The sequence below is a fragment of the Adiantum capillus-veneris genome, chromosome 4 (assembly GCF_014529385.1).
Source record: "Adiantum capillus-veneris isolate H3 chromosome 4, ASM1452938v2, whole genome shotgun sequence".
Classification (NCBI taxonomy): Eukaryota; Viridiplantae; Streptophyta; class Polypodiopsida; order Polypodiales; family Pteridaceae; genus Adiantum; species Adiantum capillus-veneris.
This window is the reverse complement of record NC_140934.1, coordinates 109,864,325-109,890,453: the sequence shown is the minus strand read 5'-3', so window position 1 is coordinate 109,890,453 and position 26,129 is coordinate 109,864,325. Positions and strand designations below refer to the sequence as shown.

Below are 26,129 nucleotides of genomic sequence, written 5' to 3'. Positions count from 1 at the left end.
AGATAAAACTGACCTGCTCTTCATCATGTATAAATGGCACAGTATATATTCGAGATGCACTGCCATATTCTAGAAAGAATGCGAAGTCTTGCTGACCGTTGCTAGGGTCAGTCTGTGAAATAAAAGGTCTCTCCAAGGCAACCATACTTCCTTGACTAAAATATAATGGAATAATGGAAAACAGAAGACTTGTCAGACTGTGCATGGCTACTTTTTGGATTGTGCATCAAGCCCTAGAGAGCAGCAGGTAAATGTTTACCTGAAGAGACTTGCAAGAGATACTTGCTCATCCCAGAGAATTAAATGCATAGAAGCGTGATTCTGATCTGTAAGAAATAATGTCTGCTGTTTCACGTGATTCCACTGTGGGTGAAACTCAACTTCCCCAATTTTTTCGAGTCTGTGAAAGAACAGTTAAACAGATCAATTATTTTAGTCTAAACATTTTCACTCTGTGGTGCAGTGCACGTGGGTGGGTTGGGTTCGGGAATCACGTGCAATGCAATCACCAGTTAAGGTTTTTTTTGGTGTATGAGGGGAGCGGCCGGGCGTGCCCTACCCAACTCTGAAAACAAACAAGGTGAGAGATCACAGAGGCCTGCAGGATGATGAATGAATGGGGAGTGGCTATGTTAAAGGTGGTCAGGAGGTAGCATAATGTATGTCGTGGAGTGATCGGTCCAGTACATGTAGCTGGATCCTAATTCGTATTCGGAGATTGCAAAGCTCGCCCAAATATGGTCCAAAGAAAATCCGTAGATAGTTGTAACATCTTTTACCAATTGTCGGATGTTATATTTGTTTAGGAAAGAGGAAAGCTGGTAGTAGGAAGTATTAGGAACTTTAATGTCAATGTTGAAGTCACCCAAGATAATGATTGGAATTTCCATAGTGTGTCGTTGAAGCAATATTTTTAATGCATCTATTAAATTTGTTAACCTTTTGAAGGTGAATTGTAAAGGGAAACTATTTTGATCATTTTGTTGTTTGTGAACTTGATCGTTGTTGGTTGTACTAGTTGTGGTTGCGGACGAAATGTAGTGCATTTGTTTTTTTTCTATTGGGCTTGGGTCTTTATTGAACTTGAGTTCATTTGATTTTATGGCTTGTATATATTCATTATATACATCACTCCATGTACAGAATTCTGTCAAATGTTGGTCTTCGTTATTGGTCCAAGGAAGGTATAACAAGCATTGTTCTCTATAGTAGTCTTCTGGGTATTTAAGAATGTTATATTTCACGAATCTTATGATCTTAGCTTTGCGCAATGGTTTGTAAGTCGTTCCGTCTTGTTCAATTGTCGATGTTGAGGACAAAACGTCTATCTTTGTGCATAGGCTCCCATTTGGCTACTGTTTGGTAATTTTTAGATACGTGTTGGTGGTATTTTCTAGGCTCTCCAAAGAAGATCATAGGGAAACTGAGCTCCTCACAGAACACATGAGCAAATAAACAAAGTGGATTGTTCCCCTCTGATGGTGCGACATACAGAATTTTATTGTTGTAATCAACAACTTGCTCAGCAGTAGTGATACTGTGCAGGAGCACATCAGTGTCAATAGCTTCCTCGTTCTCCATCTCGTATGTGTTTGTGTTTAGGGGAAGTGATGAGTGTGAGATTTCTTGAAAGTGTGCAAGCTATTTATCATTTATAGTTATGTTTTCCTTCTTATATAAAGAGATATGAGGAAGAGCCTGTGTGGCCTTTATTGTCAGCAATGGTCTAACAAGGCCAAAAAGGTAGCAATGTGTGTACTCGAGCTTACGTTTGAGCCCTATCAAGACGGAAGCCTCATCTTGGATAAATCGAGGAAGAACTACTTGTGTTTTTTCGATATTTGCAAGGACATTCACGACACTGTGTCGCAAGCCATATTGGCCATCATAAGTTAGTTCTCGAATCTTTGCGAATGGTATGCGGATGGAGACCACGCGTGCTTCAACATTGTTCAGTTGCAGGACTGGCAGCAGAGGGTCCTTAAAGCCCAACGTATGCAAGCTCTCAAACGGCACCATAGATCTGTTTGATTTGCGTTTGCATGCACGACAACAGAATAGAGAGGAGCATCTTTTTCGTTTTCCACCTCCAACATGTAAGCACAGTGGAGGAGTGAAATGCGTGACTTGCGAGCGGAAAAACAACCGGCCACACTTTTTGCATAGATATGTAGGTGTGACATTAAGCCTCTTTAGGAATTTGTTTACAATCTTGTTTTTCTGTAGTGGATGAATGGAAGGATGTTGCTGCAATGAGGCAGTCTTTGTCAGCTTTATATGTCTTAGTCGCTTCAGTTTTGTTGTAATTGTAGAGTGTATATGGACACAAAGTGGTTGCTTTTCAATAAATAGATCTGCGATTTGAGTAGCTGGTTTATGCATGTTCTCTCTCCACAAGTGGGTTAATGCATCATACTCTTCAATTGTCCAATGGACAAGTTTACGACGTGATTGTGAAGTCGTGAAAGCATAATAGATGAAGCCAATAATAGATCCATCTATAATTAGAAGTCCTTTTTTGAACTATTCAATTGATTTTCCAACTACTTGTTTTTTGTTGTGTCCACTTATAGCATTGTGAAGAATTACGATAGGTGTTTTTTCGAATTTGTGAGCAAAAATATTGATGACTTCCATTGTGAGACTCATCGATGTTTTACAAGTATCGTATAGAGCATGCAATTTTGTCCCTCTTTCACTCAATGACTCTAGCTGTGACCCAAAGAAGAATGAAGCTGAAGAGTGTGATAAAATTTATTAAGTGGTTCTGAAACAAGCATTGTTGCATCATAAGTCTAAATGATTCAAAGCTTAAGTTTGTTTGCAATACACTATGGAGTGCTAGAAACAACTGTTGATTGAGAGGATGTGTTTGCATAAATAGCATGTCAATGTCTATCTCTTTTGGAATATTGAGAGAGGAAGAGAGTAGTGTTTGTTGTTTTGCATATAATTGATAGATAGAGAGAGGAATTGAGGACTAGACACACACACACACACACAGAGCTTGTGTGTTGCTTTACAAGCAGTGTTGTTCTCGTCCGTCGTACGGCTCGTGCCGTCCCGTCCCGTCGCGTCCCGTCCGGTGTCGTCCCGTCCGGCAATGCCGTTCGTTCCGTCCGGCCAGTTTTTAGTCTGTTTGACCGATTTAAAAAATGTTGACTGCGCTTTTGACTGTGAGGAATTTACGTGACTTTTTGGCATAGGATCCCTCCTAGGATCCCCCCCCTCACCTCCCACATGCCTTGAGCATTTCTTTGGATTCCATTAGCTCCTCTCTCTCCCTCTCCCTCTCACATTGCTTTAGATTCCATTAGCTCCTCTCTCTCCCTCTCCCTCTCTCTCATTGCTTTGGTCCTTTACCTTGGATTCCATTAGGGCCTAGGCTCCTCTCTCTCTCTCTCTCTCTCTCTCTCTCTCTCTCTCTCTCTCTCTCTCTCTCTCTCTCTTATCTAACTCTCTCTTGTGTTCAAGCCTTAAGGGCAAGTGTGTACACTCTAAATCTATATAAGGATGCCCTCTTTCTCTTCTTCTCCATTATGTTCCAACTCAAGGCTCAAGCTCATGAGTCATTCTCAAGCTCTCAAGCTCTCCATTCCTCCATAGCTCTCAAGCTCTCCATTCCTCCCTCATAGCTCTCCATGAAGCATTCCTCCATAGCTCTCAAGCTCTCCATTCCTCCCAAGCTCTAGCCTCTCCATTCCTCCCTCAAGCTCTCCATTCCTCCATGAAGCATTCCTCTATAGCTCTCGAGCTCTCCATTCCTCCCTCATAGCTCTCCATTGGCATTCAACTTTCAAGCTCTAAATCTCTCAACTTTCAAGTGTTCTATCATGCCTCCCCCTCTTCATGAAGCTTTTGAAAAGCATTGCCATTCCTATGAGAGAGTGAGGGACAAACGAAACGTTTGTAGGTGGACATGCAAGTATTGTCCCAAGATCATGACCTCCTCCTCCACTCGACTCATCATCCACTTGACGAAGATGGGAGGTGAAGCCGGTCCATGTCCCAATATACCCGACGACATTTTGAAAGAGTGCAAGAAGAAGTATCTCCCTTTGAAAAGGCGCAAGGTGGGGATGAAGAGAGCCCAAGAGGAGATAGTGGCGCCCGACATTGATGTTACCAACTCGGAGGAGGATACAACTACAAGCGGCCCTTCTCCCTCTACCTCCATTGCAAGCGGTGACGCGACAGCAAGCTCAATGGCTACCAATAAGAAGAAGGCATCGGCAAGTTCTAGTGGCCGTCCTCCAAAGCAAGCAAGGCAAGCCTCTCTCTCGCAATCGGTGGGTTTGAGCTCCGGTCCATTGTCTTTCCTCAAAGAGAGACAAAGGCTTGCGGACATTGAGATTGCACGCACCATCATTGAGTGTAATCTTGCTTTCAACATCCTTCGACTAGAGCGGTGGAAGAGGATGGTGAAAGCTATTGCGGCCGTCGGTCCATGTGAGGGGTGGACGGGTCCATCCTATGCGGACATGCGCACTAAGAAGCTCGACGAAGAGCGGGCAAGAATCAACAAATCCCTTGAGCCCGTGCGAGCCGGATGGGCAAAATATGGGTGCTCCATTCTCTCCGATGGGTGGAGCGATCGTAAGAAGACGGGCATCATTAACATACTCGTGTCATGCCCTCTTGGCACCTACTTCTTGAGAGCGGTTGATGAGGGAGCAAGAGGCAAGAAGGTCACGGGAAAATTCATCTACAAGCACATCAAGGCGGCAATAGAAGAGGCGAGAGTTTAAGTTGTCCCCTCTTCTTGTACAATGTGCATTGTGCAATGTGTAGTATGTACTTACTACTTTTTGCCCTCTTGATAAGTGTTCTAAATTTTTCTCTCTTTAATGTAGGTTGGGCCCGAAAATGTGGTGCAAGTGATAACCGATAATGCATCCAATTGCATTAGCATGAGCCAACTACTTGAGGCCGAATACAAGAACATTGTGTGGACCCCTTGTGCCTCCCATTGCCTCGATCTTCTCATGGAAGACATAGGAAAACTAGAATGGGTGAAGGCCATTCTCACCCAAGCCCTCACTATCGTCAACTTCATCAATGCTAAGGTGAAAGTACTTGCAATTTTTCGCACGTACTCCGACAAGGAGTTGAAGAAACCCTCGGCAACACGATTTGCCTCTATGTGGCTTCTTCTTGAGCGCCTCTACCATGTCCAAAACAAAGTGCAAAAAACCATGGTGTCCGATGAGTTCAACCAATGGTATGATGGAGAGAACTCGGCAACCTCACAAGAGGCAAAGGCCATCCAATGGCTTTCTCTCAAAAAAGAATTTTGGGAAGAGGTGAAGGGTCTTGTGGTAGCCATCTTGCCCATCTACAGAGTGCTCCGAATGACCGACATGGAGGGATCTACCATAGGCCTTCTTCACCACTTCATGGATGAGGCATACAAGGAAATAGAGGCATCAACCATTCTTGATGGTCCACCCGATGGGACACGGTATGATGTATCTCCTTTGCTCTCCATTCTCAAGTCGACAATATGTTTTTTGCTAATTTGCACTATGCCTCACCACTCTCTCTCTCTCTCTTTTTGTAGTGATGTCTTTGAAGATTCCCCCAAGAAAGATGATATCCTCTTTCTTTTCCAACAGAGATTGGATTTTATGAAGAGGCCCATTCACCACTTTGCGGCTCTCTTGCATCCGGCCTACAAGAAGCCGGATCTTTTCACAAACCAAATGGTACAAGAAGAGAGCCGCAACTTCCTTCCCAAGGCCCTCTCTGAAGATCCTCACGGCGCATTCCTTCAAGAGCTAATCAACTATGGAGACCAAAGAGGCATGGCTTTTACTTCCACCATATGTTGGAAGAGGGAGTCCTTGGTGAAGCCTCTTTTTTGGTGGGAGAGCTTCGGGTACCAATTACCTCACCTTCAAAGAGTTGCATTAAGGATTCTTGGACAAGTAAACCCTCTTAAGCCTCGGGCCTTGGCTCTCTCTCTCTCTCTCTCTCTCTCTCTCTCTCTCTCTCTCTCTCTCTCTCTCTCTCTCTCTCTCTCTCTCTCTCTCTCTCATGAATTATATTACATACATGATACTCACTATCTTTTGAATATAATATAGGATTGCTCATCCGGTGCATGCGAGCGAAATTGGTCCGCATACTCGCTTATCCACACCAAAATTCGCAACAAACTGTCAACAAAGCAATTGGAGCGGCTCATCTATTGTCGCTCCAATCTCCGAATGTTGCGCTCCATGCATGAGATGCCTATGAAGTAAACCCTCTTTCTACACACTTGCTTCTTGACTCATATGGGCTATGGCTTTGCATTCCAATTCACATGTGCTAACTAGCCTAACTTTATCTTGATTCTTGACTCGTTTGAACTTTTGTATAACTTGTCAAATAGGTCAATGTTGATGATTGCAAGCTCTCAATTGATACTCTCAAAAAATGTCAACAAAGAGCGTGATATGACGGAGGAGCAAATTTTTCGCGAGCTCTACTTGGAGCTAGAGGAGATTGACCGACGGGTTTCTCGCACACGATCACGCAAGAGGGTCATTGTGCGTGGAGTCCCTTGGGCTACAAGAGGTAGAGGTGCAAGAGCTTCCCATGCTCGTGGCCGTGGGCGTGAGATAGTCTACTACTCCTACAACCTATGTGCGGCGAGGCTCGGGAAGCGGCTCCATTGTGGCGGCCTCTGTTTTGGAGGATGTGCCTATTCGTAGATCCAACACAATGGACCCTAGAGAGCCGGAGTATGACGAGGAGGGAAATCTCCTTAGTGAGGGAGATTATGACACACCACAATCCGATTCATGTGAGGATGAAGATGACATCGATGAGCATAGCTCACAAGAGGAAGATGATGATGGTGATGAGAGCGGAGAAAGCTCTTATACTTTAGTGTCTCATATCTTTTTTGACCCTACTTCCACTTTTTGCACGATTGAGGCTTAAAAGGCCTACTTTTTTGTATCATCTTGATTATCAAATCTCAACTTAGCTTTTTGATTATGACATATGTAATGCGAATCGCAGTTCATACCCATTGTGTCTCATTGCCTTGATTCTCAACTCTTGAGTGTCGGCACTTGGCACTTTTTGCAAGTTGCATTCTTGTCCAATGTGATAATCAATTGTCTATTTGTCCTAAGTGTAAAATCTAGGGTTAAGAATTGCGTGTTTTTATTTTTGAATGTACGTAACCATGTCGTACGACATAAAATTTTCTAGTTCGATGAGTACCGTACGTCTTCGTACGTGGACAAAACGTACGTGACCGTACAAGACCACTCTGTTTACAAGCAATAGACAGAGAGAGAGAGAGAGAGAGAGAGAGAGAGAGAGAGAGAGAGAGGATGTTTTGTGTATCTATGTGTGTCTATTTGTATTTGATTCTAGATCGATAGAGAGAGAGAGAGAGAGAGAGAGAGAGAGAGAGAGAGAGAGAAGAGAAATACAGAAATGTTTTGAGTTCTCAATTCGCGGAAGAAGCGAACAATACTTACAAGCATGACCACAATACTTAGAACCACAACCAAAAGTGTGTAAAAGCACGTTACAAAGAAGTAGAGGATGGAAGCATTGGTTTTGTTTGAGGATATAGTTAGAACAAGCAAGCAAAGTAAAGGGTAGCTAGTAATGAAAGGCAAACATTCACAGGACTAAGATTCAGTTTGACACGCCACCACGTGGCCACTTGCGTTGATTTTGAAACGGCCAAACCGTGAGGTTGTTGCCAAGGTATCTCTTATCTCGGAAACGGACCCAGCGTAAGTTTGGTTGAAGGTTCTATCTAATGCAAGCACTAAATCGGCTGCTGCACCAACAACTTGCACATCAAGAAGCTTTTTGTCTTTTGTTGCAATACGTGCTTCCAGCTTCAGTGTTGTGATAATTGTGGTGTTATTATTGCAAGATCCACAATAAGGTGCCTGCCTAAGTCTATACACTTTTGTGATTTTACAATTGGAACAATGCTTCTCCAGCAGCACACTATTGAGGTTGACGAATCGGAGGGTGCCAAACAACCTGGACACGGCAACTATGTAAGAAAATGAGAGAAGTCGCTTCTAATATATCACTATATGCTATATGAGTGCACCTCACGATTGTAGCCCAAATTTTCGGTTTGAGCCTGAAAGACGGCGGCAAGCTCTCTCTGAAGCGTGCACTACGAACAGGCACTAGAATTGTAACATCCAATATTGAAAAGGTATTGGCCTTGGCAAGGAATGCACCGATGTTTCTTGCAACGCACATTACAGGGCCATCAAAAACCATTTCTTGAAGCAATCGTTGGCAATCATCTTTGCGAGAGTACGAAAAACTCAGCTACAAGAAAAGATTAAGTATGGAAACAAAATCAAAAAGAGCATCAATATATCATAGAAGATTTCAAATGTATAATAAAAGAGCAGAAAACAATAAGCAAGATAGGTCAATTCTTACAAATGCCCTATCTGATGGGAGAGGACCATCTGCAATCAAAAGGTCACCAACAGACCCACCAAATCTTGACTGCGAGTTGTGCTTTTGTAAAATAATAAAAGCAAGTGTGCTCAATTGAGAATGTCAACTAGAAGATTGTTGTGCACCTATCTCATCAAGAAATGCACCTTTCTTGCAATCAGGGGCGAATGTAAGACACCGGGAAAGGTTCCGCTGTGCTTACAGCACTAGTAGCATAGATGTACAAGGAATACAGTGTTGACCCCCCATCTGCCCTATTTTTGCGTCTGACAACTGGGCTGTCAATGTGAACAAAGTCACCGAGGTGGAGCTTCTCGACGTAGAGCTCTATGTATAGATCATTGATCACCACCGTAATAGTGTCGGTGCATTCTTCATCAACCAAGTCGAGCTTCAAGTAACGGTTGTATTTCAGTTGGTCAAGACCAACTTTGTAAGTCCCATATAGATTCAATATCTGGCCCTCAATATAGAATCGTGGGCTTGAGTCAGAGATATCAGTGATCAAGAATTGTGGGAGAAGACTTTGAGGAAATGGAACAATGCTAAGATCAATAGGCTTCTTATCTAGTTGAGATGATTCACCCAATCTATACAAGCCAAAAGGTTGAAGAGAAGGCTCAATTTCTATCGGGCTCGGATCGTTGGCATTGTTAAGAGATATGTCTTCAATAGGGTTTGGGACAATTGTTGCTTGGAGTGGCAAGGGAGGCTCACTAGACAAAGGCTCAATGTCAAGAGGTGTTGGCTTGTTTAGCGCATGGGATGGAACAATTGTTTCAACATATGGTTCCTTCTTGATATTAATGTGCTCCGTCCACGGGTTGCTTGTCTACATAATCCAAAAGATAGCAACAAAAACAAACTCTATGAGTTGATAAAATGGCTCTCAGACAGACATGCTTTTTCAATAATGAATGCTCACATGCAGAGTTCACCGGGTCGTTCAAATGAAACAATGCGCGTGCAGTAGGCTTGTGAGGCCTATGAAAGTCCTGCTTCCATCTTTTGTGAGGCACCGCTGATGTGCAAGCACTTGGGGGCGCGTCGGAACGTTTACTGCTTGAGAGAGGAGTACCTTCTGCCAACCTTCGAAGCTTTGTAGAAATTTAATTATGAGCACCTGACACCTTCCATATATAATGAAAAGTTTAATAACGAAAGGTAGAAACACAAGCAGTCATTTGTCACACGAACTGTTCAAGGTGACAACCTTGCCGTATAGCTACTCCTTGTATATAAAACCACCTAGAAGACAAAGAGGCGCTTTTAATTATAGGAAGGTGGTAATCATATGAGAGTGGCAAATGTTGTTGTGATACAAGTGTATGTCTGTGTGTGTTGTATAGAGAGAGAGAGAGAGAGAGAGAGAGAGAGAGTCAATGATTATGCGTCGAGAATGACGAGATATTAAGCATCGTAGATGACATGACACAAGACAAGATAATAATTCTTATCCTCATATATTACATAGGTAGCTTAGTTATGATGAAAGGAAGTTCGACACAAAATATGATGACCACAAGTCCATAGATGGCCTATTGAAAGGAGAGCATGTTGACCACGTATAATTACTCAAGAGTGGCCTATCAATTGGCTTCTTAAAAGCTAGCAAACTTAAGAAACACTTGTATGCACCATAGATGGCTTATTAAAAGGAGAGCATGTAAACCAAGTATGATAAGTTAAGAGTGGCCTACTAATTGGTTTCTTCAAAGCTAGCAAACGTAAGAAACGCTTGTATGTATTCGCAAATATGGAGCAGAGGGCATGGACCTAGCACATTGATCTAGAGGGCATGGACCTAGCACATTGATCTTTGAACTACATATTAGAAGGATTGTAGTCGTGCAAGCTTATGTTCATGGAGAGAAGCCACAATGTGGAGACGCGAAAGAAATCTTAGGTGTGTCGCACAGCACATGCATACGAAATGATCAAGCCATTTCGACCTTTGAACCATATAGTAGAAGGATTGTAGCCGTGTAAATCTATGTTCATGGAGAGAAGGCACAATGCGGCGATGCGAAAGAAAGCCTCGGTGTGTTGCACAACGCACATGCATATGAAATGGTCAACCTATTTGGACTCTGTTTGGTCGATCTGAGTCGAGAACCACATAGTAGAAGGATTGTAGCCGTGCAAGCCTATGTTCATGGCACAATGTGGGAATGCGAATGAAAGCTTAGTTGTGTATGCTCATCGCTTAAACATGTCGAGGGTTATGAAAGCTACATTTTAAAAAACCAAGAACGACTTGGTGGAACGCAAGCAAAATGCCAAGACTACACAAGCACTCAATAACAAGACAAGACGACAAGAAGAGAATCCGCGAAGCAACCATCACATTTCCATAACAATAATCAAAGTAAGCATGATTAGACAATAATATCGAACAATCTCGCAATGAGTAACACATTAATAATGCCGATCAACAATAGATTCGATGATACAAATTCTTAAAGAGTTTGGCCAAGCAAAAACAGTAAGTAGAACAAAACAAAAATCTTCAATAGGTCTCATCGCCTTCAAAATCCATGCTGTCAGTACCATCAGAATCTCCACTGCTTACGTACCATTCTCGGCCTTCAGGAGCAAAAGAACTCTCACTGTTTTGTTTGGAAGCCATTGCTAAGCAAAGTAATTTTAGCACAAAGTATTTTCACAGAGTTCTTCAGATACACAAAGGCACAACAATGCCTGCTTTTATAGAATTTCACAAGAGGTCTTCAAAAGTGACATTCAATTCAACTTCAACAAAGGCAGTTGTTTATTGTAGGCTGAAAAAGCACACTTTTCAAATTTCCTCTTGGCAAATTGAAGCAAAGGAATTTCCTCTTGGCAAAGTCAAGGAAAGGAATAGGCTGAGAGAGTACGCTTTTCAAATTTCCTCTCGGCAAATTGAAGCAAATGAATTTCCTCGTGGCAAAGTCAAGGTCATGGCATCGTGGAAAACAAAGGTCATGGCATTTAATGCCTTGTAAGGCTATGCATCCTCTCCACCACTGATAGGATTCGACAGTGGTGAAGAGGATGCATAGCCTTACAAGGCATTAAATGCCATGACCTTTGTTTTCCACGATGCCATGACCTTGACTTTGCCAAGAGGAAATTCATTTGCTTCAATTTACCAAGAGGAAATTTGAAAAGCGTGCTCTTTTAGGCCTATTCCTTTCCTTGACTTTGTCAAGAGCAAATTCCTTTTCTTCAATTTGCCAAGAGGAAATTTAAAAAGTGTTCTCTTTCAACCTACAATAAACAAATGTGCCATGACAAACGTGCTCTTTATGCCTACAATAAACAAATGCCTGTTGAAGTTGAATTGAATGTCACTTTTGAAGACCTCTTGTGAAATTCTATAAAAGCAGGCATTGTTGTGCCTTTGTGTATCTGAAGAACTCTTTGTGAAAATACTTTGTGCTAAAATTACTTTGCTTAGCAATCGCTTCCAAACAAAACAGTGGGAGTTCTTTTGCTTCTGAAGGCCAAGAATGGTACGTAAGCAGTGGAGATTCTAATGGTGCTGACAACATGGATTTTGAAGGCGGTGAGACCTATTGAAGATTTTTGTCTTGTTCTACTCACTGTTTTTGCTTGGCCAAACTCTTTAAGAATCTGTATCATCGAATCTATTGTTGATCGGCATTATTAATGTGTTACTCATTGCGAGATTGTTCGATATTATTGTCTAATCATGCTTACTTTGATTATTGTTATGGAAATGTGATGGTTGCTTCGTGGATTCTCTTCTTGTCGTCTTATCTTGTTACTGAGTGCTTGTGTAGTCTTGGATTTTTGCTCGCGTTCAACCAAGCCGTTCTTGGTTTTTTAAAATGTAGCTTTCATAACCCTCGACATGTTTAAGCGATGAGCATACACAACTAGGCTTTCATTCACATTTCCACATTGTGCCTTCTCTCCCTGAATATAGACTTGCACGGCTACAATCCTTCTACTATGTGGTTCTTGACTCAGATCGACCAAACAAAGTCCAAATAGGTTAACCATTTCATATGCATGTGCGTTGTGCGACACACCTAGGCTTTATTTCGCATCGCCGCATTGTGCCTTCTCTCCATGAACATAGGCTTACACGGCTACAATCCTTCTACTATATCGTTCAAAGGTCGAAATGGCTTGATCATGTGCTGTGCGACACACCTAATATTTCTTTCGCGTCCCCGCATTGTGGCTTCTCTCCAGGAACATAGGCTTGCACGACTACAATCCTTCTAATATGTAGTTCAAAGATCAATGTTCTAGGTCCATGCCCTCTTCTCCACATTTGCGAATACATACAAGCGTTTCTTACGTTTGCTAGCTTTTAAGAACCCAATTGGTAGGCCACTCTTGAGTAATCATACTTGGTCAACATGCTCTCCTTTCAATAGGCTATCTATGGTGCATACAATCGTTTCTTAAGTTTGTTAGCTTTTAAGAAGCCAATTAGTAGGCAACTCTTGAGTAATCATACTTGGTCAACATGCTCTCCTTTCAATCGGCCATCTATGCATTTGTGGTCATCATATTTTGTGTCGAACTTCCTTTCATCATAACTAAGCTACATATGTAATATATGAGGATAAGAATTATTATCTCGTCTTGTGTCATGTCATCTACGGTGCTTAATATCTCGTCATTCTCGCCGCATAATCATTGAATCTCTCTCTCTCTCTCTCTCTCTCTCTCTCTCTCTCTCTCTCTCTCTCTCTCTCTCTCTCTCTCTCTCTCTCTCTCTCTCTCTCTACAACACACACAGACACATAGACTTGTATCACAACAACATTTGCCACTCTCATATGATTACCACCTTCCTATAATTGAAAGCGCCTCTTTGTCCTCTAGCTGCTTTGATATACAAGGAGTAGTTATACGGCAAGGTTGTCACCTTGAACAGTTCGTGCCACAAATGATTGCTTGTGTTTCTACCTATCATTATTCAACTTTTCATTATATACGGAAGGCGTTAGGTGCTCATAATTAATTTTCTACAGAGCTTCGACGGTTGGCAGAAAGTACTCCTATCTCAAGCGGTAAACGTTCCGACGCGCCTCCAACTGCTTGCACATCAGCAACGCCTCACAAAAGATCGAAGCAGGACCTTCATAGGCCTCACAAGCCTATTACACGCGTACGTTTCATTTGAACGACTCGGTGAACTCTGCATGTCAGCATTCATTATTGGAAAAGCATGTCTATTTGAGAGCGATTTTATCAACTCATAGAGTTGTTTGTTTTTGTTGCTATCTTTTGGATTATGTAAACAAGCAACCCGTGGTGGAGCCCATTAATATCAAGAAGGAACCATATGTTGAAACAGTTGCTCCATCCCATACGCTAAACAAGCCAACACCTCTTGATATTGAGCCTTTGTCTACTGAGCCTCCCTTGCCACTCCAAGCAACAATTGTCCCAAACCCTATTGAGGACATACCTCTTAACAATGCCAATGATCTAAGCCCGATTGACATTGAGCCTTCTCTTCAACCTTCTGGCTTGTATGAATTGGGTGAATCATCTCAACTAGATAGCAAGCCTATTGATCTGAGCATTGTTCCATTTCCTCAAAGTTTTCTCCTACAATTATTGATCACTGATATCTCTAACTCAAGCCCACGATTCTGTATTGAGGGCGAGATATTGAACTAGATGGGACATACAAAGTTGGTCTTGACCAACTGAAATACAACCGTTACTTGAAGCTCGACTTGGTTGATGAAGAATGCACCGACACTATTACGGTGGTGATAAATGATCCATACATAGAGCTCTACGTTGACAAGCTCCACCTCGGTGACTTTGTTCACATTGACAGCCCAGTTGTCAGACGCAAAAATAGGACAGATAGGGGGTCAGCACTGTATTCCTTGTCCATCCATGATACTATTGTTGGAAGCACAGCGGAACCTTTCCCAATGTCTCTTACATTCGCCCCTCATTGCAAGATACCTGCATTTCTTGATGAGATAGGTACTCAACAATCTTCGAGTGGACGTTCTCAATTGAGTACACTTGCTTTTGTTATTTTACAAAAGCACAGCTCGCAGTCAAGATTTGGTGGGTCTGTTGGTGACCTTCTGATTGCAAATGGTCCTCTCCCATCAGATAGGGCATTTGTAAGAATTGCCCTATCTTGCTTATTGTTTTCTGCTCTTTTATTATATATTTGAAATCTTCCACGATATATTGATGCTCTTTTTGATTTTGTTTCCATATTAATCTTTTCTTGCAACTGAGTTCTGTGAACTCTCGCAACGCTGATTGCCAACAATTGCTTCAAGAAATGGTTGTTGATGGCCCTGTAATGTGCGTCGCAAGAAACATCGGTGCATTCCTTGCCAAGGCCAATACCTTGTCAATACTGGATGTTACAATTCTAGTGCCTGTTCGGCAGTGCACGCCTCAGAGAGGAGCTTGCCGCCGTCTTTCAGGCTCAAACCGAAAATTTAGGCTACAATCGTGAGGTGTACTCAAATAGCATATAGTGATATATTAGAAGTGACTCCTCTCATTTTCTTACATAGTTGCCTTGTCCAGGTTGTTGGCACCCTCCGATTCGTCAACTTCAATAGTGTGCTGCTGAAGAAGCACTGTTCGAATTGTAAATCCACAAAAGTGTATAGACTTAGGCAGGCACCTTATTGTGGATCTTGCACAGTAACAACACCACAATAATCACAACACCAAAGCTAAAAGCACGTATTGCAACAAAAGACAAAAAGCTTTTTGATATGCAAGTTATTGGTGCAGCAACCGATTTAGTGCTTGAATCAAATTTACGCTGAGTCTGTTTCCGAGGCAAGAGATACCTTGGAAACAACCTCATAGTTTGGCCGTTTCAAAATCAACGCGACTGGCCACGTGGTGGCGTATCAAACTGAATCTTAGTGTTGTGAATGTTTGCCTTTCATTACTAGCTACCATTTACTTTGCTTGCTTTTTCTAACTATATCCTCAAACAAAACCAATGCTTCCATCCTCTACTTCTTTGTAACGTGCTTTTCCACACTTTTGGTTGTGGTTCTAAGTATTGTGGTTACGCTTGTAAGTATTGTTCGCTTCTTCCGCGAATTGAGAACTCAAAAGATTTCTGTATTTCTCCTCTCTCTCTCTCTCTCTCTCTCTCTCTCTCTCTCTAGAATCAAATACAAATAGGCACACATAGATACACAAAACATTCTCTCTCTCTCTCTCTCTCTCTCTCTCTCTCTCTCTCTCTCTCTCTCTCTCTCTCTCTCTCTCTCTCTCTCTCTCTGACCTCCCGCCTCCTGCTCACCCTCTCTCTCTCTCTCGCTGCCCTTGCGCTCTCGCTCTGCACCCGACCTGCTCGCTGCCGCAAACCTTTTAGCGCCCTTTAGCGCCTTGAGGTAAGGGAGTAGGCCCCCAAGGGGATTGAAGGGGGGCTCCCTCCTTTTGGCGGGTAGCTCTCTAACACCCCCCCCCCCCTTTTTCTACATACACACCCGCACCATGACAGGGAAGCAGAAGAAGACTTTTGCTGACATCCTGACGCAACCAGATCGCATCTCTCCACCAATCATAAAACCAACAGGATGGGAATCTTACCTGCTACAAGAATTGAAGAAACTCCAGAATCAACTTAGTCTTGTCAAACAAGAGCTACAGAAGAAAGAGGAACACATAGCAGACCTTCAAACAAAAGTACAAGAATTGACAACAAAGCAAACAGTAATGGAAGAACTCCCACCAAAGGTTGAAGAAGACCAATCTACAGCTAAGGTAACTCCACAAAGCTTTTCTGATGAAGTTTTTTCTATTATTAAAAAAAAAAAAGAGTAAAGAGCATAGAAAGACAGATTCGAATTGGAGGTCTTCCTGATGGGTGGGACACGCAAAGGCATGAAGATGAACAAGATGAATCTGAATACATTGTAGAGACAGATACACTGACTAAACGATTGTCCCGGGTGGTCCCCTTCATCGATTTGGGAGAGCCAATGCATGTGGAAGTCAAAGGGAAACAAGCAAAGGTTTCTACTATGATATGAAAGAAAAGATAGCAGTCTTGAAGCAGACAAGGTCATTAAAAGGTACATCCGTTTGGATATCAGATGAGCTAACACCTACCCAATTAAAGAACAGATCAGCAGAACTAGAAAAAGTAAGAGAAGCAAGGAAAAAGGAGAAGTGGGCAATCAATAGAGGAGGAAGATCCATCATTAGAGACTTTGTCAACAAATCACCTCAAGCACAAGAAACTAAAGAAACTGGATTGCACATCTTTCTTTTCTTTATATGTAGAAAGCATGGGTAATACATGTTGTAATGGTAAGCTCATGACCATCGAGCTCTGAGCTACTGAGGTAGTTTTATTTTATTTTCATTTTGCTATGATGGAAGAAACTGTAACCAAGGATGTATTCTGATTGTCCTATAGGTCAGCTTTGGCCTCGACAGGACGTTAATATATCTTTCTTTCTTTCTTTCTTTCTTTCTTTCTTTCTTTCTTTCTCTATGTGTGTGTGTGTGTGTCTAGTCCTCAATTCCTCTCTCTATCTATCAATTATATGCAAAACAACAAACACTACTCTCTTCCTCTCTCTATAATGGAAAATCCTAATAGTTTCAGTATTCCAAAAAAGAGACATTGACATGCTATTTATGCAAACACATCCTCTTAATCAACAATTGTTTCTAGCACTCCATAGTGTATTGCAAATAACCTTAAGCTTTGAATCATTTATACTTATAATGCAACAATGCTTGTTTGAGAACCACTTAACAAATTTTATCACACACTCTTCAGCTTCATTCTTCTTTGGATCACAGCTAGAGTCATTGAGTGAAAGAGCTACACAATTGCATGCTCTATACGATACTTGTAAAACATCGATGAGTCTCACAATGGAAGTCATCAATATTTTTGCTCACAAATTCGAAAAACACTTACCGTAATCCTTCACAATGCTACGAGTGGACACAACAAAAAACAAGTAGTTGGAAAATCAATTGAACAGTTCAAAAAAGGACTTCTAATTATAGATGGATCTATTATCGGCTTCATCTATTATGCTTTCACGACTTCACAATCACGTCGTAAACTAGTCCATTGGACAATTGAAGAGTATGATGCATTAACCCACTTGTGGAGAGAGAACATGCATAAATCAGCTACTCAAATCGCAGCTCTATTTATTGAAAAGCAACCACTTTGTGTCCATACATGCTCTGCAATTACAACAAAACCGAAGCGACTAAGACATATAAAGTTGCCAGAGACTGCCTAATTGCAGCACCATCCTTCCATTCATCCACAACAAAAAAACAAGATTGTAAACAAATTCTTAAAGAGGCTTAATGACACGCCTACATATCCATGCGAAAAGTGTGGCCGATTGTTTTTCCGCTCGCAAGTCACGCATTTCACTCCTCCACTATGCTTACATACTGGAGGTGGAAAACGAAAAAGATGCTCCTCACTATTCTATTGTCGTGCATGCAAACGCAAATCAAACAGATCTATGTACATTGGGTTTTAACGACCCTCTGCCGCGAGTCCTGCACAACTGAACAATGTTGAAGCACGCCTGGTCTCCATACCGTTCGCAAAGATTCGAGAACTAACTTATGATGGCTAATATAGTTTGCGAGGCAGTGTCGTGAATGTCCTTGCAAATATCGAAAAAACACAAGAAGTTCTTTCTCGAATTATCCAAGATGAGGCTAAAGTCTTGATAGGGCTCAAACGCAAGCTCGAGTACACACATTGCTACTTATCTGGCCTTGTTAGACTATTGCTGACACTAAAGGCCACACACGCTCTTCTTCATACCCCTTTGTATAAGAAGGAAAACATAACCATAAATGATAAATGGCTTGCACACTTTCAAAAAATCTCACACTCATCACTTCCCCTAAACACAAACACATACGAGATGGAGAACGAGGAAGCTATTGACACTGATGTGCTCCTACACAGCATCACTACTGCTGAGCAAGTTGTTGATTACAACAATAAAATTTTGTATGTCGCACCATCAGAGGGGAACAATCCACTTTGTTTATTTGCTCATGTGTTCTGTGAGGAGCTCAGTTTCCCTATGATCTTCTTTGGAGAGCCTAGAAAATACCACCAACACGTATCTAAAATTACCAAACAGTAGCCAAATGGGAGCTCATGCAGAAAGATAGACGTTTTGCCCTCAACATCGAAAACTTATTTTCAAATCAGTGAAAATCATGACGCAAAAAATACTATCCTTCATTTGGATATGCCTACGCAAAGCAAAACTTGAGGGAGGAACCTTGTCTGCTGGACATGTTTGTCAGGACACAAACATAGAAAAAGTAGTCTCGTCACAACTAGGGTACAGAGACTTCGAAGCGCTTCGTACCTCACCAGATTACAAAGAAAAATTTTTAAAAAAAAAGATTTTCGGCATGATTCGACATCTAGGGCCACCAACTTTCTTCGTGACATTTTCTTCAGCTGAAAAACGTTGGAAAAAACTTGTTGATGCCTTGGAACAAATAGTGCCGCTTAAACAAGATAGCGATGAAAGCAATAGCTCCTTCCGTAGACATTTGTTGCGAGCAGATCCAATAACAACAGCTCGCTTCTACCTTAACCGCTTCATAGCCATGAAAAGAATACTACTTAATGATAGCAAATTATGCAGAAAAATTCTTGATTATTTCTTTGTGACAGAGTTCCTAAGCCGTGGCAGCCAGCATGATCATGGTCTTTTATGGGTTGAAGAAGCTCCTATATTCGAACCTGACACATATGATGCTATTGTGGCATTCGTAGACAGGTACATAAGTACATACAGCTCCAAGCTTCCATCAGACCTTTCTGAATTACAAACGCACCATCATAGAAAAACTTGCCTCAAGAAAGGCAAATCGTGTCGCTTTGCTTTCCCAAGGTTCCCCATGCCATTCACAATCATTCTCAGACCAACTACCAATGACTACGACAACCAGATGAGAAGCAAGAAAACTTTTAAATGCATTCAGAATAGCCTCGATACACTTCCCACTGCAACTAGCATGACATTCGAAGAATATACTTTGGCAATAACAAACTCACTATCCAAAGCAACAATCTTGTTGAAACGAAATATGAAGGACATTCATACAAACAATTTAAACCCCACAATTGCAACACTATGGGACGCAAACACTGATCTTCAATTCGTCTTGAACGCACATGGTGCAGCAAGTTATTGCACATCATACATAACAAAAATTGACAACACATTGATAGCAGCAATAAAATCTAAATTTGTAATTTGTGTGGCCAACAACGCAACAACAATTGAGCGGCTACGTAAGGTCGGCGACACTATTCTCAACACACAACAAATTAATACACAGCAAGCATCTTACATAGCGCTATCGTTACCACTCCATACTATAACTCGTGACTTTGTATACATAAGTACTAACCCTCCTGATCAACGTGCATTAGTTCTCAAAAGGAAAGCATGTCTACAAAAACTACACTCATCTGACACAAACATCTTCTTCCAAAACATTAATGATAAATATGTTGAAAGACCACAAAGTCTCCATCATCTATGCTTGGCTGAATATGCATCAACAATTAAACAAGATGGAACAACTTACAAACCATTGCGCAAAGCTAAGATCATAAGATTCGTGAAATATAACATTCTTAAAAACCCAAAAGACCACTATAGAGAACAATGCTTGTTATACCTTCCTTGGACCAATAACGAAGACCAACATTTGGCAGAATCCTGTACATAGAGTGATGTATATAATGAAAATATACAAGCCATAAAATCAAATGAACTCAAGTTCAAGAAAGACCCAAGCCCAATAGAGAAAAAAAAAAATACACTACATTTCCTCCTCAACCACAACTAGTACAACCAACAATGACTCACATGCCTCGCTTGATACAGACATTCTTAATGACCTGCACATTAATATGCACTCTAAAACACTTTCCAGTTGCAACATTTCAAATACACCTCCATGAAAAATGATGACTTCCATGCAGCCATTGACAAATTAAATGACCAACAACAACACATATTTGACGACATAATGTTGAAAAAACGAATTCAACCCAACAAACAAATACACCTCTTTCTCAAAGGAGGTGCAGGAACAGGAAAAACATTCACATTAATATTGTTAGTAGAAGCCTTGCAACGATTTTACAACCATAGAAACGCACCAAATCCAGAATCTCCAACAGCATTGCTAATGGCATACACAGGAAAGGCAGCTTTTAATATTGGTGGCACCACAATCCACTCAGCACTTCACTTGCCTCTAATTACTTCTACACAAACAAGATTGAGGGCCGAAAATTGAATGCGCTTTCTCTCCTTTATACAGACTTGAGAATTGTAGTTTTCGATGAGGTCTCCTTGATAGGTTCAAACGTCTTCTCCATGGCTAACTCTCGCTTACGAGCAATCAAGCGCATTCATGATAAACCGTTCGGTGGGTTGGATGTCGTTCTTTGTGGTGATCTATGTCAGGCAAGCCCTGTTAAGCATACCTGGATCTTCGCGCAAAAACATACGCTTTTAGAAGCAATTTCCCATCATATTGGCACACTCATCCACAATGCTACGAACTTACACTAACAATGCGACAAAATGATCAACATTCATAGATATTCTTTATAGACTTCAAGTTGCACAACATACTTCTGAGGATTTGGAATATCTTAACAACAACTATTATAGACCTATTCCAACCAACCGTCAAGTTTCTCATCTATTTTACTCCAACAAAGAAAAGGACGCTCATAATCTTGCCGTTTTCAATCAAATGGAAGGAACGCCACAAACTTTCATCGCTATTGACAAAAAAAAAAACTCATGAAACAAAACAATTAGCATTCCTGCAGATCCCAAATCCACTGGAGGATTGCATTCCACACTCAGCCTAAAAGCAGGCATTGTTGTCGAGTTATGCGCAGGGAACTTGGATATTCTTGATGGATTGGTTAATGAAGCAGAAGGGGAGTACAAAAACAAGCAAAAAAACAATAATTTGGGTTCATTTCTCCAACCCTCTCATTGGAAAGAGAAAACGCTATGAAAATCAAGCATTGTATTCATCGACCATTAACAAAGAATGGACCCCAGTAGAACGAGTCGTTCATGAATTCCAAGTCGGAAAAAGCTACTTGAACATCATCTACAGATACCAATTCCAATTGCAACCAGCTAGTGCTTGAACAATTCATCGTTCCCAGGGTCTTACATTGCAAACACTAGCTTTCAATCCTGAACACATAACAACACATGGTCTCACATGTTAGGTAAAGGTGGTGTGCCTCACCGTGCTTTGCCCGTGTCCGCTGGCTACTGTTCGGCTGTCCACATTTATCTCCTTATTCTTTATACATACAAAGAATAAGGAGCTCTCACTCACATTCTCACATGGTGCTCACACAGTGAGATTTGGGAGCTCCACCCTACATCCTGCGTCGTACTCTCTCTCTCCCTCTTTCCCCTTTGCACTCTCTGCGCACACGCACCGCATCCGCGCACTCACAATTGGTATTAGAGCCATGGTGACCGCGGAGAGCACGACGGCTTTGAGAGCTTCGAGGCGATAGCTCGCTCGCTCTCGACGGTGGAGAGATTAAGAAAGCTTGGAAGCTTTGTGAGAATGCAATGGGAGCTTGTGAGCTTAGTTGAGAGTGATGTATGCTCTTATGGAAGCTCGGAAAGGAGTGTGGAAGATTGTGTGTAAGTGAAGGTGCTGCCCTAAAAACTATGTGCGCAGCAACACTGTTTTCAGATTAGTTTTTCTCCTTGTAGAATGCAGATCTGAGAATTTTGTCTCCGAATGCCCATCCGTTTCGACGTGATCTACAACTTTGCAGAAGAAATGTTTTGCAAATTCCTCACCGTGTTGCTGATATTCAACTCAGACTGACTGTATACAGAAACTGCAGGTTTTTTGTTTTTGCATAATGTGCGAGCTTGATGCACTTTTGGAAGCACGACAGGTGCTCGAAGTTAGGTGCATAAATTCTGAGCTGAAGATGCAATTCCAGCTTGTACAGAGCTTGTGGTTTGAGGGTTTTTGGTAGATTTGGGCAACGCAGTACGGAGGCGTTTACACACCATCGAAACGGTCTCTTGAGAGACACGGTTTTTGGAGCACACAGGTGGAGCTTCTTTCACTGGTTTTCACAAGATACTTTGGCAGTGATTTTGTGCTTGGATTCATGGTCTTTGCGGATGGTTTGCATATGGTTATGGCGCATGGTTAATACCCATTATACATGCATTTTGGCGAGCACTTTCAAGTGCCGGTAAGCTCTATTGAGAGCATTGTTTTCGCATTGATCAAGTTTCCGGATTGCAACTCTTTTGGCGCTTGCTTATGCACGGTAACTCCGTTGATTTACGTTGAGTGCGGATTGCCATTGTATGTGAAAATGTGGAGCCATTTTGGTATTTCTACTCATTGGCATTGAGTAGTGTTATGGTTTATGGTAGAGATTGTACTTGAGTTTTTGCTCAGTTTTTAGGGGAAACTCTGTCGAATTTTTCCCAGATTCTCGCCATGGTTTATGCGTGTTCGTAGTTTGTTCTCTTCTTTGCTTGAGACAGTGGTTTGCTCTCGGGTGGGAGAGTCTTGTGATCTAGAGCATTGTTTGCCGTAGTTTTGGCATGGAGACGCTTCAGGTTAGAGGCGGTTCTCGTTCACGATCGCGAATGACATGTTGGCACTGCGGCCATAAGGGGCATATTAGGCGCCATTGCTTCAGGCATATGAGGCAGATGCATGGTGCTACTATGAGGACAGATGCTAGAGAGTATGCATGTGATGGGCATGTCACTTTTGAGTCTAGCTTGCCTTCAGACTACTTTGTGTCTTGGGATAGCACATTGTCTATGCGTTTTCTACTAGACGAGCATGCAGTTTTTGACGTGAGAGCACGTTGTGATTTGTTTTTCTCTTTCTCTAGTGGGAGACTTGGTTGTGTGCAGTTTGCTAATGGTTCAGCATATGACATAGAGGGTGCTGGAGATGTACGCATGTCTTTACCTAGCGGTGTATTGCTTACGCTACGAGATGTACGTTATGTACCAGGACTCAGTCAAAGTCTCATTTCAGTGCGTTAGTTGCAGAGTAGTGGACATTGTGTACTACTTGGAGAGCGGTCATTTCAAATGCATAAGGGATCACTGGTGATAGCCAGAGGTGCTAGGAGTGGTCTGATATACCCTTTGCATATTTTTGACACGCGAGGCGGTGTAGTCTCTATGTATTTGCAGCCATGTTTGGAGTGAGAGACGAGGTATGTCTCTTTTGCGGATGTGCTGCATGGAGAGCAGGTTGTGCATTTGTCTTGTGGTGACGTTCACGCAAACATTGGTATCTCTGGGGATGCACAGCTTGGCCAGTCATCAGTTGAGGTGACATTAGTTGAACCAGAGACCGATGCATTGTTCTATGATGCATCTGGTATGTTTGAGGGTGACAATGTCCTTCAAACAGCTATGTGTGATTGCAATGGTGCTGATTTTTCGGTTTTGCAGTCATTCTTAGCAGATATGCTTTTGCCAGACGATGGTGACATGGTGATGCATAGTCAGGTGGTTCCTGATGAGGATGCATATGGCACTGAGGTTGCTCACAGGGATAGGTTTGCACACCTAGTGCATGTTTCGTCAGCTTTCAGGTCTCTCATGTCTGACCTTTTGGTTTCGAGACCTGATCTTGCTTATGCGGTTGGTGCATTTACAGTGGGAGTTGTCAGTCGTGCGATGACTTACACTGGCATTGTGCATTATGGAGCCACGCAAGTCGTCACTCGATACCTGCATCATGTGTGTCATCGTAGCTCTAGCCCTAGTGGTATGCATGTTGCATCTACACTAGAGCATGTTTGGAGTGAGCCAGTGGGTATAGGTTGAGAGTCGTCTTCTCTCACCTCTTGTATATACTTATTGTAGGCTGGTCTTCTCGCCACTTATTCGCACATAGCCTTTAGTGGGAGAATGTTAAGTAAAGGCGGTGTGCCTCACCGTGCTTTGCTCGTGTCCGCCGGCCCACATTTATCTCCTTATTCTTTATACATACAAAGAATAAGGAGCTCTCACTCACATTCTCACATGGTGCTCACACAGTGAGATTTGGGATCTCCACTCCACATCCTGTGTCCTGCTCTCTGTCTCCCTCTCTCTCCTTCTCACTCTCTGCACACGCACCGCATTCGCGCACTTACATCACATACACAACATTGTCACGCGTTCGAGACCCAACTAATCTTTACCTACTCAAAAGAATACAACCTTCCTATATCAAGGTCAACCAACCTGTACTAGAAGAACTAGATCGTCTAAAAGCACAAGCTAGATGGATCTCCACTCAAAAGTCATTAGAAGCTTACTCAAACACACATATCATAATTCAATCTCTCAACATTGTGTCCTTCAATAAACACATAAGAAAGATTACAACAAATTCCATCCTAATGACATCGCATGTACTTCGTTTGCAAGAGACAAGACTAACAAAAAAAATACCGCATCCAATACCAGGCTTTCTACAACACCAATATAATGCAAAACTGGGTGTTTCAATTCTCCACCAAGAAACACTAATCCACTTTGACCATGGGAATATTTCTCATCCGGGAATTGAGATGTTGCATACAACGATCAAGTTCACAAACAACAAAATCATCAAAATAGTTTCCCTTTACAATTCACCTTCAACAAGGCTAACAAATTTAATAGACGCATTAAAAACATTGCTTCAAGAACACACTATGGAAATTCCAATCATTATCTTGGGTGACTTCAACATTGACATTAAAGTTCCTAATACTTCCTACTACTAGCTTTCCTCTTTCCTAAACAAATATAACATCCGACAGTTGGTAAAAGATATTACAACTATCTACGGATCTTCTTTAGACCATATTTGGGCGAGCTCTGCAATCTCCGAATACGAATCAGGATCCAGCTACATGTACTGGACCGATCACTCCGCGACATACATTATGCTGCCTTCTGACCACCTTTGACATAGCCACTCCCCATTCATTCATCATGTTGTAGGCCTCCGTGATCTCTCACCTTGTTGGGCTACCAAAAGCACTCGCACTGCCTAAGCACGAATCTTTTGAGAGCAAATGTAACGTGTACAAATACATATTTTAAGTGGTTTCAACGACTTCAAACTGGCCTTTTGAATAACAGGGTGAAAACTGACATAGGCCTTCTAAAAGAAGAGAAGCTTTCAACGCATTGTGAGGAAATTTGGGAGCTAGAAAAACGTTAAAATAAGATTTGTATGCCTATCACACTTATCTTCTAAGGCTTGTTTTCGCGAGCGATACTAGGACCTTCAGCCACCACTTGCAGCTGCTGCCTTGGGATCCTCAGGACACCACCCTCAAAAAATGGCCTCTTTTTAAGTTTCTTCGTCACAGCCTTCTTGTGAGGTTTTTCCATTATACCATCCCACTTGTAGGGTTTATATCTCCTGCAACTGCACTTTTGAAGGATGATCAGGCAACCAACATAAGCCTGGAGCACTCCTCTATACAAGTCCTATGGTAGTGTCAACCACTTCCATTCCAGTCACAAGTGCCCCCACTCTCTTATCACGTACTTTGTTGTGTGTAGTGCCGGTACAGCTCATCTGTTTACACGTTCCTCTCAGCTAAGTTCTTCCAGGCACCACTCTTGCCCACAGCCCCA

The 26,129-nt window shown here is 42.0% G+C and overlaps 1 protein-coding gene and 3 pseudogenes across 5 annotated transcripts in view; 2 read left to right on the top strand and 2 right to left on the bottom strand.

Moving 5' to 3' along the window:
• LOC147459787 (Nucleic acid-binding proteins superfamily) overlaps positions 1-26,129 on the bottom strand; it is a 110,325-nt gene that overhangs the window by 48,764 nt on the left and 35,432 nt on the right. For all 5 annotated transcript variants that reach the window (XM_086510986.1, XM_086510987.1, XM_086510989.1 and 2 more), the window contains 2 exons: positions 260-400; positions 14-155 (listed from right to left, as the gene is read on the bottom strand). In XM_086510986.1, coding sequence (XP_086367112.1) covers positions 14-155; positions 260-400 — 283 coding nt within the window. The remainder of the gene's footprint in view (positions 1-13; positions 156-259; positions 401-26,129) is intronic.
• Positions 7,638-11,074, bottom strand: LOC147459790 (uncharacterized; annotated as a pseudogene).
• Positions 11,142-14,094, top strand: LOC147459789 (uncharacterized; annotated as a pseudogene).
• LOC147459788 (uncharacterized) lies at positions 15,916-16,720 on the top strand (annotated as a pseudogene).